The sequence below is a fragment of the Pelobates fuscus genome, chromosome 5 (assembly GCF_036172605.1).
Source record: "Pelobates fuscus isolate aPelFus1 chromosome 5, aPelFus1.pri, whole genome shotgun sequence".
NCBI classification, from domain to species: domain Eukaryota; kingdom Metazoa; phylum Chordata; class Amphibia; order Anura; family Pelobatidae; genus Pelobates; species Pelobates fuscus.
The window spans coordinates 188,611,204-188,630,902 of NC_086321.1; the positions used below are offsets into that span (position 1 = coordinate 188,611,204).

The following is a 19,699-nucleotide window of genomic DNA, read 5'->3' on the forward strand; positions in this document are numbered from 1 at the left end:
CTGGATGAGAAGCCTATCGGAAGCACATGCCATGGTAGAGTATGGCAACCATCTCCCAACACCTATTAGAATGTCTCTTCACAAAGCCAAGTGATTGGAACACCATACTGCACGATTATAGTGCACACCCGGTGGCACTTAAAAAATTACTCCCCAATGCATAATATCTACTAGTTATATGTAATAACTTTAATGAAAAGGTGATGGAACAACAGCTCCAACACATGACGGAGAAATTCCTTAAATGTGGTTGTAAAAGCCATATTTTAGCGTGGGCGCTTTAGCAAGCAAAGAATGCATGGGCCATGAAAGAGGCGAAAAATACATGAAGGATGGTTTTTCCAATGACCTACAACCAAGCTAAAGTTACCCCAAAAGTGTCCACTATTGTAAGGAAAAACTGGAAAATGCCGTCAAGCGACGACACCCTCCCCAAGGTCATTAAGGAACCTCCTTTGATTTGTCACAGGAGAAACAAGAACCTGCGGGATATACTGGTACACAAAGATCCAGTAAACAGTTATGAAGACCATATAAGGCTACAAAATCGGGGAAGTATAAGATGCCTGGGGTGTGTAACATGTGGCCACATGGTACCAGCCCGAACATTCAATCATCCCCATAAAAAAAATTAGAAATATTGGAGCAGACAAACAATCACAGGCAAGATAGCCTATGTGATTTACAAACTTTCCATGTCCATGCCAATGTCCATGTGGGTTAGCCTATATAGGCAAGACAGAAACACCTTTATGAGAAAGGATCAGAGTGCACAGGTCAAGATTAGGAGCAGCCTATAGGGACAGACACACAGAAAAAACGGTGGCAAAACATTTCTTAGAGTGCCAACATCCACTGCCTTCACTTAAATTTGTAGCTATAGATTATATACCAACCCCCAGACGTGGATTTTCGAGTTGGACACCGTGGCACCGAAAGTACTTAATGAGACTATATCGTATCATTTAAACCTCTAATATTGTTGCAGAGTGTAATACATAGTTTTTTACAGTTTTTTTTTTTTTATAGATTTTGACATGTTGAGAGTAACAACTTATAGCTACAAAGTACTTTATTCAATTTTATTATGCAATATTTGCGTTGCAATTTATTTCACGTTATTGCATGGACAGCCTTAAGCTATGTCCTCCTCTCACAATATAACTATTTATATAGCAATCCAAAGCACAAACACTTTATACAGATAGGTCTCAAGTATAATGCCGCTTTAATGTAAATACACTTTTGCAGGCATTCTCTCTATATATATAACTTTAGTACTGCCAAGCCTCAATAGCAAGCCCGTAACCAATCTCATGCTGATAATTTGCATTAACAATGAAAGAGCTGTCCATAATTGGTTCGCTGGCTTTGCATCTTTTCCTAAGTTGTGTTTCAAAGCTGTTGTATACAGCAAACACAGACTCAAATGAATTCATGTTTAACCCCTTAACACCGTTACGGCGTTCTATGCCGTCCCACATTAGGTGGGCTTTAAAGCCATTGCGGCGGCATAGAACGCTGTAACGGCTTTGAGCCCTGGAGCGCTCGGGATACTTACCTACCTGGCGCTCCGCTTTGGGAGGACTGCCTCACAGCCCAGGCAGCCCTCCCACGGCAAAAGAAGCCCCGGGGGCCATGTGATCACTCTCAAAGAGCGCTCACATGGCCCCCTATAGCTGGCTGTGGATCTGCCAGCAGGGGGACTGTCTGAAATGTCAGGTGGGAAAGTAAAAAAAAATGATTAAACATGTTTTAAAATAAAATAAATATATTTATAAATATATAATATATGTATATATATTATATATATATAATATATATACATATTATATATATGTAACGTCATACAAAGTGTATTTTAAGTACATTTATTAGTATTAAAATACACTTAGAATGACGTTACATATATATATATAATATATATTATATATATAATAGATATATACACATATATTATATATATATATATATATATATATACGTATAATTACAATAATAAATAAAATAATACAATAATAAATAAGATATTGAAACAAAATTTAATATAAATTATATATTCATATGTAATTTCATTCTAACTGTATTTTGTTATTAATATATATATATTGGTAACAAAATACACTTAGAATGACATTCTATATATATCTATCTATATATAAAATGCAAATAACCGCAAATATATATATATATATATAGATAAATACATGTAATTACATAAAAGATTACATTAGTATACACGTAGAATTTAAATACCTATAAATGCATATATATTAAAATTCTACATGTATATTTAAGTAATCTTTTAACATAATTATGTGATTTAATTAATAAAAAAATTGACTGACATGCCTGACAACACAGGGAGAAAGTGCAGAGAATTTAATTTGCAAGCACTATATTTGACCCTGTAACTCTCCAAGACACCGTAAAACCTGTACATAGGGGGTACTGTTTTACTCGGGAGACTTCGCTGAACTCCAATATTAGTGTTTCAAAATGATAAATTGTATTACAACAATGATATTTTAAGTAAAAGTTACGTTTTTTGCATTTTTTACAAACAAACAGCACTTTTATGGACTATATTATTGTTGTAATATGCTTTACTGTTTTAAAACACTAATATTTGTGTTTAGTGAAGTCTCCTGAGCATAACAGTACCCCCCATGTACAGGTTTTATGGTGTTTTGGAAAGTTAGAGAGTCAATTCAGAGAGTCTGAATTGTCAGGCAGTCCCCCAAATTGGATCTGGTAAGGAGGGTGAGTATTTGTGCTGGAAGGAGGGCCCAATCGTTAGGGCATGCTGTTCCATCCTAATGACATTAAATCCCTCTTTTTGAAGGGGAAATTATTATGCACATAGCAATGATTGAGAGCCCATTGTTTCTACTGGGGAACCTGAATTGGTATTTACTGATATTAATGCAAGTTATAGAGATTTCCAATGTATTAATAAAATACACAGTTAGATTGAACCGTTTAACTATGTATTTTATTAACTCTTAGATATGTTGAATGTTTTTTCCTATTAGCGTCCTGCTCTGGTTTTATTTATTTATTTTGTACCATCTTCATTGAGCACTGCAAACAATTGCATATTTCTGATTTTTTTTGATATTTTAATCAATGGTGTAAATTAATTACACCTTTAACTTGTTCTTTAATGCTTGTTCTTGGGTAGAACATTGGCTTAAAAATAGAGTACAAAGAGTTGTCATTAATGGTACATTTTCAAGCTTGACAGAGGTGGCAAGTGGTGTCCCTCGGGGGTTCTTTTCTGGGACCCCTTCTATTTAACATGTTTATAAATGATTTTGAAAAAAAGCATTGAAAGTCATGTTTAGGTGTTTGCAGATGACACAAAACTCTGTAAAGTAATACAATGTGAGCAAGTTATTACTTTGCTGCAGAGGGATTTAGATAGACTGGGGGATTGGTCAATCAAAAGGTAGATGAAATTTAATGTTGAAAAATGCAAAGTTATGCACTTCAGCATAAAGAATGCACAAGCAACATATACACTTAATGGAAGCAAATAAGGGATAACAACACACGAAAAGGACTTGGGAATTGTTATAGACAACAAACTATGCAACAATGTGCAATGTCAATCAGCAGTGACTAATTCCATTAAGGTATTATCATGCATGAATAAGGGCATTCATTCTTGAGATGAAAATATAATTTTGCCTCTTTATAAATCACTGGTAAGACCACATATTGAATATGCTGTGCAATTTTGGGCACCTGTTCTAAAGAAGGATATAATGGCACTGGAAAAAGTGCAGAGGCGGGCTACAAAATTAATAAAAGGAATGGAACATATCAGCTATGAAGAAAGGTTAACAAATTTAAACCTCTTTAGTTTAGAAAAACATCGCCTGAGAGGGGATATGATAATATTATACAAATATATTCGGGGCCAATACAAACCGATCTTTACATAGGACACGAGGTCATGCATTTAGACTGGAAGAAAGAACATTTCGTCTAAGGCAAAGAAACTTTTTTTTTTACTGTAAGAACAATAAGGATGTGGAATTCTCTGCCTGAAGAAGTGGTTTTATCAGAGTCCATACAGATGTTCAAACAGCAACTAGATGCATACTTGCAAAAACAGAATATTCAAGGAATTTTTCAATGTAGGGTAATAACTGCTTGATCCAAGGATAAATCTGACTGCCATTCTGGGGTCAAGAAGGAATTTTTTTTCTAGTTTGTTGCAAAATTGGAAGTGCTTCAAATTGCTTTTTTTTCCTTCTTTTGGATCAACAGCAAAAAACAAATGTGAGGAATGCTGAACTTGATGGACGCAAGTCTCTTTTCAGCTATGTAACTATGTAACTGTTAACTATGTAACTTCAGTCTGTTTTTTTTAATTTGAATAAGCTGAATTCTCATTTTGACTATGATCTATTCATCAAAGTTTCCTTGTAACACATGTACCTATCTGCAATATGAGTCCTGAATTCCATATCAGTATCTATAAATCTAGTGTAGCACTTATATATTTTCTGTACATCTGGTTAGTGTTCCCGGATGGGGTGGCAAGTAGAAACATGCACCTGTTATAAGCAGTCAGTAAAAGGGATATCGGCTGTTAATGTATAGGACTATATCACAGTGTATTATACTGATCCTTTAATATTTGGAGCTGGAACCAAACTGACAGTAGAACCTGGTGAGTAACATTTTTTAAAGTAAATCCATGCTTTCTATGTTAAAAAAAGGTTAGCTGAGTGCCCTCAAAGCTACAAAACATGTTACAGAAAATCTAGTGGTATTAAGAGTATAATATGTTATGTCTGAAATGTAGAAATCTAAGATTTACATTGAGAACATTTTCTCTATTGATTTTATTTTTCCACAGTACGAGGTACTTATTCACTATGGCACACTCCTTAAAACCTTTACATATTGCATTAACGTTTTTATAGCTCTCTGCAGACAAAATATTGTTATATCTATCTGTGCTGTAGTTAGACTCAAAATTCTCTATACTTTGTCTATCACAACAATCATAGCCCTATATAATAGTATGGTGTTAGTAATATGTTAGTAGGCTATTATTTTTGCTGGTATTGTAGGGCTTATTTACTAAACTATCAATTATAGCAAAATTAAATTTGAATGGCAAAATGAATAAAGTAATAATAGATGATCTGAAAAAAAAATCCTCCAACTCAGCTACAATAATAACTTGGCTACTTTAGTCTCAGTTTTGCCAGTTATTAGGAGTTTAGTGAATAACCCTGTATGTCAGGAAATAAACAGTCATTTTCTCACAGCCTGTCGGTGTTACTAACCGATCAGTTAATTGTGAGCAATTTATGAGTGATATCTTTTGTTCTCACTAAACAGTTTTTTGGGCACTTGTAAACACATCACCCACAATTTGTAAAGCCTGATATTATTATTGAGACACTTTAAGTATGTTTAGGTCCATTACTGTATATGTTTTCCTTATTGAAACTTACTTGGATATAAGTGAATCTCATTTGTTAGATAGCCATTATTCTTTTTCATTCTCTGGTACCTAATCACGGTATACATAGTACACTGACCTGTATTTAGAAAATAGATATCAGTATATTATCTCTGTCTCTCAATCTCACTTCACTTCTGCAGATAATCTGTGTACATACTAAATGTGTATACCTGATCCAACATGTATTTCAAATCCTTACTAATTAAAATTTGGACATGATTATAGTTATAGGTGTATCTTTCATTTGGGATCACTTACATCTCAATGTTGGTCAATAATACTAATTTCACCTTAAAATCACTGGAATTGGAAGTGTAGTACTAAGATCATCAGGACATGAAAATATGTAATATTTCGAGGTCACATAAGACCATCTAGTTTTGCGTAAGGAATAAGTATCTACTGTTGAATCACATATGAATATAACCTATAGTGTTAGCTGTTAGCCTGACCTGACATGTTACTAAATGAGAATTTGAGCTCTAGATAATATTTTATGTTTTCCATTTCTTTTTTTTTCATTTTCACACCAGAGGATAAGAATCATTCTCCCCCCTCTGTGTTTGTGCTGAAACCTCCAAATGCTCACTCCACCACTGCCTGTCTGCTGAAAGACTTCTATCCCAAGGATGCTCAAATCTATATGAATTCAAGTCAGGGTGAAATTGGTCCAGTGAAGGCCAACCCGATTCTCTTTAAAAATGGATTGTACAGTGCAGTTAGTTTTGGAAATCTAAAAGCAGAGGATGTACACTGCCAGGCACAGCACCAAGGCAGTTGGTTAACAGAAACATACATGAATTCCATCGAAAAAGGTACCTTTATTAAACCAATATTAATGATATTGCAAATTATAGGCCACATTAGCCAACATGGAATAATATTTGAGTAAAATGGAAAAATATTTGTGATTTATTTTACTACGTTGGTTATTTTCTACTCTCTATAATTTCCCAGATTAGAGGCTAATCATATAAGACTATTACTAACCATTCTACCCTTTATTTTAAAGGCTGAGATCTTTGCTGAAATACTCATATGTCATTTTGTATTTCATTATGCACATTCTAAATCTGTGATCCTCAATTAGCAAAAAAATATTGAGTGGATTTTCAGAATATCTTCAATGAATCAGTGGTGAAGTTTGTGAGATTGTACATGCAACCAAATAAACAAAGCTTTTTAGAAGTAAACTTTTTAACTGATGTAATTTTGTTTTAACCCCTTAAGGACCAAACTTCTGGAATAAAAGGGAATCATGACATGTCACACTTGTCATGTGTCCTTAAGGAGTTAAGAGCCTGGATATCTGTATTATTGTATCTAGCTTGATTTCTTTCCAATTGAAAGCAAACAATAATCTAGTAGTGTTCAAAATACTCTGATAAAACATACAGTGCTTGAGATACAAAACTGATAACATTAGAGCGACTGACAGAGCTAATATTACAATATACTGTTTATTTTGTGAGCTTTTTTCTCAAATATACTTTTTTACTTAATTCTTTTATAGATCCTGAAATCAACATTATAGAAAACGTAAATTCAACAGAGATAGAATGTGTCCCCACAGGTAGTGACAAAAATACGCTGTACCTAATATTATACCTATATTTTGTGGATTTTACTGTTTTCTTTAGAAGTGATAGAATAAATGTGATAAAATAAAATAAAAACATTGTGCCCAATTTTTGAGAGATGCACTCTGCCTTTATGATAAATTAATGATAAATTACCAGACTAGTGAGACAAATACATTTATTTTAAGTTGAAAATATAGTTAATGAAAGGGAAAAAAATGATGTCCATAATATTTTCTTCAGACCTACTAGAAGTTAAATAATGTGAACAGGTAGGGTTAGGAAACCGCGCCCTCAAACAGTGTGATACAAAAAATGTGTATATGTACAACAGTGTATATGCGATGGTCTAAATCCAGTTGACCTCAAAATATAAGAACATAGTGAAAAGAACAATAGTGCAATATTATAGCTATAATAAGTGGGTTATGTAGATACTTTAAGGCAGTTACACTCACATTTCCCAGAGCTATCCCAGAGCTCAGCTGTTGGTGCACGTGGACGGTACAATCCCTGTCTCAGGATATATTGTGGGATGTGTATTTGCTAGAGCACAACCTGCTCTAGTCAGTATGGCATAGGTGGTATCATCCCCACCAAGGAATATAAAGGTAACCAGGAATTGCAGCGGAATCAGGTATCCAAAATAAAATCAATAAAACAGTAAGTAAAATATATACTATTTATTAATAACAAAAAAATAACATACAAATAGTAGTAAAAGTCCCACTTGACGCGTTTCACCTTAGAAGGCTTCCTGACACTTCTGATCCCACAATATATCCTGAGACGGGGATTGTACCATCCACGCGCACCAACAGCTGAGCTCTGGGATAGCTCTGGGAAATGTGAGTGTAACTGCCTTAAAGTATCTACATAACCCGCTGGCTATAGCTATAATATTGCACTATTGTTCTTTTCTCTATGTTCTTATATTTTGAGGTCAACTGGATTTAGACCATCGCATATACACTGTTGTACGTATACAAATTTTTTGTATCACACTATTTCCGCCACAAGGTTGGGAATCCTTGTGCTCGTTACTGCTGCCCAATACTATTAGTATACCTACTACTATAGTGAGTGCCTTATCCTTCTGTTTTTCTAGAAGTTAAATAAACTTTCCATTAGAGTGTCACATTTTCCTACATTGATTAGCTTCTTTGAATCTAAAAATAACATACATGTTGGTTCTTACTATTTTCATTCTTCTATTATTATTCTTTTTTTTAACTTTTGTTTTCTAAGTACTGTATATACCACATTTTTGTTTTCCTAAATCACAATATTTTATAATTGCAGTTATTACTGAATACGAAATATTCTAGAGGTTCTCCATTAATTACTTGCACATTCTTTAACTAACATCATTATAATAAATCACCCCTGTATTTACTATTATCATACAAAGAAATACTTTTAAAATAATTTCCTGGGCAGAGTATTCCAGGGTCTATTAAGCACTATTACTACTTCATTCTAAAACAGAATATGTGTTTACATAAGAAAATAATGATGCAGTATAGGAGGTGGGAAAGAGGATAATTGGTGCCTCCAACTAACATGATAATGTTATATTAGGATAGGAACATATGTCGTAATTAACATTAAATAATAAAAAAAAAATATTACTGCAAACACTATCTATAAAACTGACTTGTAGAATATAGTGCATCCAATGAAATTAAAACCCTGACTCTAATATTGTTCTACAGAAGGAAATGAGAAAGTTAATATGATGTGCATTAATATTCTGGGTATGAGAGTGCTTTTTGCCAAAACTCTGGCCTTCAATCTTCTTCTGAGTGCAAAAATCTTCATCCTATAAGGTGAGAGTCCTCATATTTTTGCAGATAGAAGTTACATTTTTCAAAATTATACAGATTAAAATGTGTGGAGAATGTGTATACCATAATACACACAGTATTATTACTATTTTTAAATAAAACAACATATGTACACAAATAAAATGTTTGTGTTTTGCCATTTGTAATGAAATTGGTATATGTATATATGTGTACGGAGATATACATATATATGTGCTCTAATTTCTTGCTTGGTTTTAATACTGAGCTAAAGTAAACACCAGGTTATTTGTGTGGCATACTGGAATTAATGTTATGTCTATATGTATGTTAAAATAAATTCATGTATTTATTTATTTATCCCTAACATTGGGTAATTTTATCAACCACAGGACCTTAAAGGGTGATACATTTTGTTCTGCAAGTTTCCTATTTTTATAACCTTTACTTTATAACATCTTTTTTTATTGTATTTCCAGAATCTTAAACTGGATCTCACAGATATATGAAAAGAACCCAATCAGTCAATACCATAATGTCAAGAGTCCGTGTTTTATGCAGCTACACTTCAAACATTTATGTCTCGATAAGAAACACTTAAGATACTGCATATTCTGAGCAACAACATTTGTGTGGAATAGCATATATATGTGCAGTTTTAAATAATAGAAAGTTAGGATTGGGAAATTACAGTAATCTCTTCATGGAACTATTAAGAAGATTGCAAGATACATCTGAGAGAATAAATGAATAAATTAATAAATAAAAATCTGTAGGCTGTAAATTTGCATTCCCTCACTCTTATCTTTGCTAGGTTATATATAATGCTTAAGAAAGATTACTGTATGTCTTCTTGTTTGTAATCTTGTTATTATGCGTGCACTTTAAAAAATAAATATATATGACTGATGATGTCGTCACTTAACCTCCTTACTATGTTTTTTTTTTATGTTTTGGACACAAGCAGCAAGACAAGATGGATTGGATATAATCTGAAAATACAATTTCACCAAAAAGAAACAATTTATATCATTCAATTTCTATATCGACATTGCAATCTCAGTGGGAGACTTTTATCAAGACATTTTTATGAAAAAGTCTCTCACCAAGACTGAAACATCAATTATATTATGCACTAGCTGAATAAACAGCAAAACTTTATTTTCTATACAAATCCTTGAGTGCGCCTGTTCAATTGTCGATTGTGTTAATACATGTTTTGGAAAAATTCTTAGGAGTGCTCTTTCATTTCCTTTGCATATGTTAGCGCTTAGAAGTGCCCGTGTATCTTCTGATATATATTTTTTTTGTGTTTGGGTGAGTGCCAGAATTTGGACTTTACTATATATATATATATATATATATATATATATATACTTGGAATCAGTTTTTATTTCCACTATAGCATTGTTGTCCATTATATATGTGTCGCCTTTCTATGTAACCCTTGATCCCGAGAGTATTGATCAATGATACCTGGACAAGAATTCCTGTGTCAAGTAATGGAATGAATTGTTATTTTGCTTTTGTATTGCTCCTGTATTTAATATTAACTCAAAGAGAACTCCATGTAAAATAATGAAACAAAATAGATTAAAAATGTTCTAGATAACTAAAGATGCACATTCATTGTACACCATATCAACATCATTGTACAAGTGAAATTCCTCATGTCAAGATGAACTATTCAGTTTACCATGAATGCATACCACACACAGGACCAAGCCCCATTCTGTCTAAATTATTAACAATGTATTTTTCCCACATTATTGTCCTATGGGCACAACAGCAGGCCAGGATTTCAGAACATCGTTGCTGGTACACACTTTCCTTTCAGCACTGGCTGTCATGCTTCTTGTGAATTTAGGATTGTTCCTTCAGAATGGGAACTATGATTTGCTATGACCATTATTAGTGAATAATTTGTCTGAATCATTTTATAACTTATGCTATAATGCTTTGTACCTGTGGTGGAAAATTTATAGAAAAAAGAGTAAATGAAAATACAGTACAGCGCAGTGGCAGAACTACCGCTGTCCGGGCTTGCACGCTGGAGGGGTCCTATCAAGTGGCCCATTCAATTGGGCCCATTCACATTTGGTCTCGCTAAACAAGGTCCCAGCTTTAAGAGTGCAACCAGGACTCTTTCACATCTGCCGTCTAGGAGGAAGTGACAGCTATCACAACCTCCCAGTATAAATTGTGAGCCACGTGGGAGGGAGGAGGCAGCACGGTCAGCAGGAGCTGTCCTTTACATGGCTCTTCCGGGTGCAGTACACTGCCTTTCACCAGGATATGTCATATGTGGGGGTCACTGTGTGTGTGGGTCACTGTGTGTGGTTCACTGTGTGTTTGTGGGTCATTGTGTGTATTTGGTGTGGTGTGGGTCACTGTGTGTGCAGGTTACTGTGTGTAGGGGCCACTGTGTGTGTGTGGATCACTGTGGGTGTGGGTCACTGTGTGTGGGGGCCAGTGTGTGGGGGTCACTGTGTGTGTTTTGGGGGTGGGTGGCACTTAGTATGTGTGTGTGTGGGGGGGGGGTCACTGAGTGTGTATGTATTGGTCAATGTGATTGTGTGTATGGGTCACTAAGTGTGTCTATGGGTCACTGAGTGTATGTATCTGTCAGTGTGTATCTGTGTCAGTATGGATGTGTATCTATTTGTGTGTCAGTATGGGTGTCTGTGTCAGTATGTGTGTTTCAATGTGTGTATCTGCATATATCTCAATGTGTATGTGCATCTTTGTCAGTATGTGAGTGCATCTATGTATATCTCTATGTGTGTCAATGCGTGTCAGTGTATAAGCATATATGTGTCAGTATGTTTGTATGTCAGTGTGTATGTGTATTTATGTTAGCATATTTGTGTATCTGTGTGTGGCAGCTTAATGTGTATATGTCAATACATCCAGGCATTCAAACACCAACACAATACACAAATACACACCTGCCTCCAAATGCCAACACTACACACAAATGCACACCTACATTCAAATGTCAACACTACACACAAATGCACAACTGCATACAAATGACAACACTACATACAAACACGCCACTACATTCAAATGGAAACCATACACACAAATACACTACCACATTCAAAAACACAATGCTCCATACAGAAACATGCTTGCATTTAAACACATATAAACTGCTCACAAATACAACCCTCCAATGATGAGAAAATTATAGATCTCCAGTTTGCAAAGCATTGTGGATCTGCCTTTTAGCCATCCTTGCACTAAAAAGGGGGCCCAAAAAAAATGTCTTGCACCCGGGCCCCCTCTACATTAGTTCCGCCACTAGTACAGAGGAAGGTAGCCCAGTAAAAATTGTGTATACTATACTGATAAGTGGAGGGAGTGTGGGTATGAGATGCTAAATTATACTCAATTCGATCAGGATTCACCAGTGCTGTATAAGAAACCTATTAAAACAAACACCAAATTAATAGTGGGGGGGACTAGGAGCTATTATTTAAATACTAGCTCCTGGTCCCTCCACTATTAATTTAGTGTTCATGTTACTTATAAAAATAAGAGAAATGGCACAGAGCAATCATCATGGACACCATGTAAGAAAGGAATAACAAATTAATTGGGGTCCATCAGACTCCTGCCACAGACCTAAGAGAATCCCTGCAGGGCCACACTAAATGCCTGAGAGTGCAATGAGCCAGCTCTGCAAGGGCTTAGCTCAGTAGAGCTAAAAGAAGGAATCATATGTTCCATTTTTTTTAAATTTACTTTTGTAGGCCAATTTTTAGTGGTGTGCCCTAAGGGGTACACTTTTCATAGTTGTGTGTGCTATTCAAGATATATAAGGGTTAACATCTAAAAGGTTTTTGTCTGGCTGATCGCTTTGCCATTGTACAGGGCTCATGTCTTGTTTATCTACCTGAGTGTATAGGTTCCTTAACCCCTTAAGGATCAAACTTCTGGAATAAAAGGGAATAATGACATGTCACACATGTCATGTGTCCTTAAGGGGTTAAATAAATTAGGTCCCGTATGTAGATAAGCTTAAATGCTTGATAAATTTAAAATACATCACCAAGCCCCTTTTACTTTACTATATCTACTGCAAGTATTTCAGCTAATTTAGCTTATTATGCTGATTCCCATATTGGCACATTTTACTGAACACTTCCCCTGTACATTGCTGGGGTTTAGTGGCCACCAGCTATTATTTCTTGTGAGTTTTTTAAATAAATTGTATTTATTTATTCATGTATTTACATATATATTTAGATATTGATTTTCTGCTGACACTTGTGATGGTTTTCAAATATATATTGATAAAGTAACTTAATTATTTTTTATTTAATTTGCTTACTATATAATTATAATAGCAGTCCTTTACCATATTATTCACTTTTTACATGTTAGTCAGTCATCTACTGAAAGGCAGTCACAGATTTATTATGTAGTTAAATATACATAGCTATTTATTTTTTTATTCTCCTCACTTGTCTTCTACTTTTTATTTTATTTCACAAAAGAATTTCATTGCTAGGTGGCCACTATATAATTTATGTTCAGCATCCAATAAATTGCTTTGTGAGCTCTATTTCTACTGATGCTAACAATAGAAAGCTCAATGGTCTGTGCTACAATTTGCATTATTTTATTTTAAAATTCAAAACAATAGCCTAGAGTCGATTAAGTTGTTCTAAATGCTTCTTTGAGCATTAGATATTTCAGACGTTAATCTGAATGTTAGAGTGATATTGAGAAATTGTTCCTACAGGAAATTGTTCTTTTCGGTGGTTATAGAATGGTGGTAGTTACCATAGAAACCCAGCTTATATATTATGTCATATGGAGATGTTATCATGAGGTTTTCCTCTGAAGACAGGTTCTGTACAGATCTGTGGTTTAGCTGTACATTTGAAATTTTCATCAGGAGAACAATTCAGCATGCTTTGCAAAATACAGTGAAATAAAAGAAACACTTTTTTTTGTTAATAATTGCAAAGAGTTTTATGTATTACTGTTATACACAAACTGCTCAAGTTATGATCCCAATGTTTGGACAAAGTGTTTGAAAATAATTAATATTATCATACAGATGAGATGTAAAAAAATACAACTAATGGCCATGATTAGGGACGCTTTGCAAAATTATGCACCGTGAGCTATTATTGGTACCAAGTAATACCCAAATTCCTAGCTGCAATATAAACACTATATGCTGTGTAATACTTATACAAATATAACTCTGATGAATTGTCTGGCAAATGAAGTTTTGCTTAACCCCTTAAGGACCAAACTTCTGGATTAAAAGGGAATTATGACATGTCACACACGTCATGTGTCCTTAAGGGGTTAAAGGTACACTCTGGGCATCAGTACAGCTTTAATGCATTTGATAATTTGTGATTTTATTAATATGTTGCATATTTGCATACTCAAATATTTATAGTTTTTGCAAAAAAAATTCAAAAAAATATTTGGAATGCTGCACCATAAGCCGGCCATCTTAATAATGCCCCCTCACTCCAGAAAAATATATTTCCTTGTCAAACAAGCATTGAAAGCACGGACATTATGCATTATGAATTTCTTTTTTCAAAATGTGCAAATTATACAATGTGAAATATTAATTTTAGTAACATTTCATAGCGACATCTAGTGGATAATGAAGATACAGTTTTTTGTGCAATGTTTTGAAAAACCATGGTGTACTATCTCCCCTGATGACTCCCTTTCACAAACATTAACTCACCACATTATTCAGTTTTACTCATTGTACATTTTAGACATTCACTACTGCATACATTTTTCTCTATAGATTCAGTCACGTATGTCATACCTTTTTACAAACTACCCCAAACATACCTCTCACTGATGCTTCCTTGGCTCACAATAGTTCAGTGTCCTTCCTAACCTCCATTGACCTCCTTTTCAAGTTCCAGTTCAGATCAAACTTAGGGTCACAGTTCTGTCCTGCATTGCTCCACTGCTGTGCCTGCCAAATCACAGTCAAATGAACTGTTTACTTCCTCCTGTTCCTGTCAAAGAATAACCAATATCACGATCTGGTTGCTTTAAAGTTACAGTCATTTGTAACTAGCATACCTGAATGTAATTATTTTCCAGATTACCAGTACCTCATATCCTGAATCTGAAATAATCATGTGATGGTGAGGATTTGACCCATGTCTGATGGAGACTAGGAGTGATTTGGGAAGGAATTTGGCTAAGGTCTACAGATGCTCAAATGTCAAGATGAATGCTTTTGAAGCACAACATCTAGGTTAAACCTGTAAAGGAATAACTCAAACTTAGCTTAAATATTAATTTGGTTTGTTGTCATGTATCAATGCATTAAATGTGCTTTTTAGGGATACTGTTACGGTCAATTTCCATGAATAAATCACATGATCAGGAGTTATCCTTCCTGTGCCTTTTGGGTTTTTAGCTGCTAAGTTACACCAATGAAAACTAGTATCATGTTAGTAAACCATGTATAGCTTCACAGATATGCAAAGTCCATCATAGTCAGATACATCCCTCATCATTTGTCATGTACATACTTATTAGTAACTCAATATGACATTTTTTTCTAATATAATATTTATATTTTCTGTGTGAAAGTAGGAAGCTGTGGATCATTGGACTAGATATTGCCTGACTAATAAATCACATAAAAGTCACCAGCTCCTGTCAATTAAGCAACATGGAGACTCTTCTGCCTTTTTCTAGTTATATATCCTACATCAAATCAATATATGTCACAAAGAACATTTGTTTTCAAAATGTAAAATGCATGGTTGTTGCAAGAAATCCAAAAATATAAACACTTGCAACTTAGCTCCTGTCTACTGGCTTCTATTACAAAGACTTTAATTCCAAATTTGATCTACAATCATTAACACAGTTTTCATAACCATGAACCTTTAAAGAGCAAGTTTGGCTGTACTGCAAATCCTGGATAGCAGAAATGATTCTTCTAAATGTGGTAAAGATTGCTAAATCATAGTACGCTTTTGCCCTCTACAGGCCAAAAATAAATATTACATACTGACCTAAATGAATAAACTGAAATGTAGGCCAAACCATAAGAAACTGCAGATGTTTAAATAAAGATGGTATATAGGTGTATATATTGTATATATAAATACGTATGCATTCAGTTTTAGAACGAGTCTGTAACACTGTGTGCTGTTATGGGCAGCTAAAGTCGTTTTTGGAAGAAGAACTACATTTTGAGCAATACAAGTAAGTTTTGTTGCAGAATTATTATCTACATTTATTATAATTAATGCTGCTATGTCTTGTGTAAGCAGAGTATTTATATCATATACACTTGATTTATAAAAACAATTACAGTTTTATACCAGGTGCCAGGAAATCTTTCTATTTACCTTCTTACGTGCCAAAGCTATAAAATTAGTTCTAGGAAAAGTGACTAAGTGTCTTACATCTGATAAACAGATTCATATCTGATGGTCATTATGAGAAAATGCACATACTAGAATAAGGTCACTGTACTGCAATGTATTACAAAAGATGCACCAGTAATTAGTGTATGAACAAGAAAGTCATAAACCATTCACAGCTTTTTATATTTTAATGTAATGGTTCCTTAGTTGCCAAAATCTGGAATGTCTTTATATAATACTGAACAAGCCTAAGGCAGCTGCCCTGGGCTGTTTTCCTTAGAGACTCTGTCTCATTTTTGGGCAATGGAGACCCCTTTCAGAATAGAAGAGTCTAATAGACTGTTGTTTGTCCCTTTAATTTTTTGTAAAATGTAATAAAAAGCATTTGAAAACAATAATCAGTCACCAATCTTTTGTCATGTACATAATGTGGTTCCCTGTCAGAAAAAAAGGTTAATGAAGCACTGTTTTAATCTAATGGTTTTATGTCATTGCAGAGTATCATGGTAGACATTATTATTTTAGAGAATATGGCTGAAAACTCTGGGTATATTTTTATTATGTGATAACTTCATGGTGATTGCATATTATTGTATCACTAGTACATTGTGGTAAGAGATGCTATTGGGATCAGACAGAGATAGGAACAGTTATTTTTAATGCGGGAGATAGTCACCAAACAGAGAGTTGTGAGCCTATGACAACCAACGTACAAACTTTAAGTCTAATTTCCAAGTTTCTTGTTAACTTAGTACACCTTCATGTTTAGTTTTTAAAAAGTCTACGATTTTATGTCTTTTTGAACTATGGCACAAGGAATACATTTCAATTACTGTCTGGGATCCAGATCTAAATAATAGTTTTAACATTTTATTAAAATAGAATTATGTTGCATATCAAATCAAGTGTAAATTAATTGCATATCAAGTAATGTATAAATTAATTGCACAGTTACTATTTATTGCACAACATTCACCAAATGCACAGATTTGACATTATTTACCAGTCATATAATTATTTTTATGTTTTTTGCATAATATAGTGAAATAAATGAAATGGTCAATGTCCTTGTAAAATGATATATTAAGTACAAAGCCCAGTGAACAATGTTTAGCAGTTTAATATTATGTGTAAGAAAACTTAAATGACTGTGCTTATGGAGAAAGAATAAAACATCAGTGACAGCAAATAATTTTTTATCTATGATTTTCCATTGTAAGTCACTATGGTTCCTTTATATTTCCAACAGTAACATAGTTGTATATTCTTTTCATGTAGTGCTTTTTTACTATTCTTTGTCCATCCTTATGTTGACTAGTACATTGCTTGGAATTGTGTGGTTTTCTAAGACATCATAGAAATATGAACACAAAAGATAGCTTTGACTTTCATTTTTTCAGTTCTAGTTAATTTGTTGAATCAGAACTACTTTTTCCTTTAATAAAGTTTCCTTATTATAAAAAACACTGCTCTAACATTCCACTTATATCAAATATTCTGTTTGCTAATAACCCTGAACGACACCCAAGAAAAGGATCCATACTGTACTTCAGAATTTTAGCAAGTAGTAGTTTTGTATATATACAATGAGAAACCCAAAGGAAAAAGTTATGAAGAACAATAGGCAAAATAAAAATTTCTTTAGTTTCCAGTGATTGGCAAACTTTTAGAACATTACCCAAGCTCTATTACGGGTAACATCTGGTGTTTGTAAGGTACCTAGATATTTGTAATGGCATTAAACACTGTGATAATGTTCTTGGCTCTAAGATAACATTTGGAAAAGGGACCCAGCTTTATGTGCAACCAAGTGAGTATGTACTTATCATACAAAATTGGTCATGAGTAAATAAGTAAAAAGTAGATGGCAATAGATTTCAAAATCTTGGTTCTCTTCTTCTGTAATATGATTCATAAAAGTAAACATATGCTATTCTATCTCTCTGAATACCAATCTAGATTTGATGTCCCTACTGATAGGGATACTGCTGACTGACAAACCTTAGTAATGCATTAGCTGCTGATTGGCCAGGGATTGAAAATACTTGAAAATGAGAAAATCTCAATGTATCCTTCCTGGTAAAATATTTTATAAATAAATAATTTTGCCTAGTCAGCGTTTCAAATAATGTCATAGTCTGCTGACACCTTGTAGGCATCTGATATGTCATTGTAAGAAATATTGGTTAAATATTATAAAAGTATTTAACTAATAGAGAGCTATATGGATAGCAAGAAATGTGTGTGTACCAATATAGCATAGATATATGGTGTTAGCTATGTATTATGTACTAAGATTTTTTACTGTGCCACTACTGGTATCGATAAGTTTACTTTTGGCAAAGGCACCCAGCTAGTTGTTCATTCCAGTAAGTATTAAGAAATGTTTAATATTTTATTAAGTCACCATTAGTAAGCAATGGCTTTTTAATATATTTCCATCCAATAAATACAACCACAGGTTTTTTATCTGGTGTAATAACCAGTATTGAGTTCCAGTTCCTTTAGAATCAATGTAGATGAAGATGAGTGATTGCATTAATAGTATTTTAAAGTACATCTGGATAGCGTATATTAAGTTAATGTTTTAAAATGTGTCTTATACATATATAGGCATTTAAAGTGACTTGGTGCATCTACGTGAGGCTCTTTGTAATGGTACTGAACACTATGATAATACTAATGGCAATAAATGTATCTTTGTGAAAGGAAGTCAACTACATATGATAACAAGCCAGTGTTTATGCTGTATTTTTATCTTACCTAATATTTCAATTTTGTTTTTATAGGCAGATACTAAAAATATGTGGTTATGTAACACAGGGCACTTTAGTTCTTAAGGTGGAGGAATCCTTTGGGAATATAAAAAAAAAATATTTACACTCATTACCCCAATTTTGGAATGGTCCCTTGAAATTGCTGTTTATATAATAATATGTTAATATACTTTATTGATTTTATTAGTAATATAGTACCAACATATTCTGTGTTGCTCTTTAATTTTAATATGGGGATATACTATAACAAAGGTGCAGAGGAACTGCAATGATGGATTTCCTATGGTTTCTGTGTTTTTTTTTGTTTTTGGTTTTTTTGTTATTTTGAGGATACTAACTACCAGGGCAGTGGCAATGAATCCTGACTTTATAAATTCATAATAGACATAGACAGAGCCTTTAGTTCCTTTAACAGAGCACTGAAAATGCTACTCTGCATAGCTCATAGCTAAAGTAACCATTTTAGTAACTAGACTTTACAGCTTGTTGCTTGTATTCCCATAAAATGATTACATCATTTGAATGTTTGAATGTTTATAACACATTTTAATATTTCTCTCTGGCGAGACTTTGAAAAATAAAATAGATTAAAGAAACAGATAGCTATAAATAGATATAAAAAAGAGTCTAACAGAATACAATTTGTTATACATGC

General features: G+C 33.6%; 1 protein-coding gene and 1 gene segment (V, D, J or C); both read left to right on the forward strand.

Moving 5' to 3' along the window:
* The window catches only part of LOC134611208 (T cell receptor delta constant-like), an 83,894-nt gene extending 74,273 nt beyond the window's left edge, over positions 1-9,621 (forward strand). Inside the window, 5 exon segments of the C gene segment in view lie at positions 4,628-4,684; positions 6,025-6,306; positions 7,005-7,064; positions 8,787-8,900; positions 9,356-9,621. Of these exon segments, the coding sequence occupies positions 4,628-4,684; positions 6,025-6,306; positions 7,005-7,064; positions 8,787-8,899 (512 nt within the window).
* The window catches only part of LOC134611209 (M1-specific T cell receptor alpha chain-like), a 433,017-nt gene that overhangs the window by 207,236 nt on the left and 206,082 nt on the right, over positions 1-19,699 (forward strand). The window lies entirely within an intron of this gene.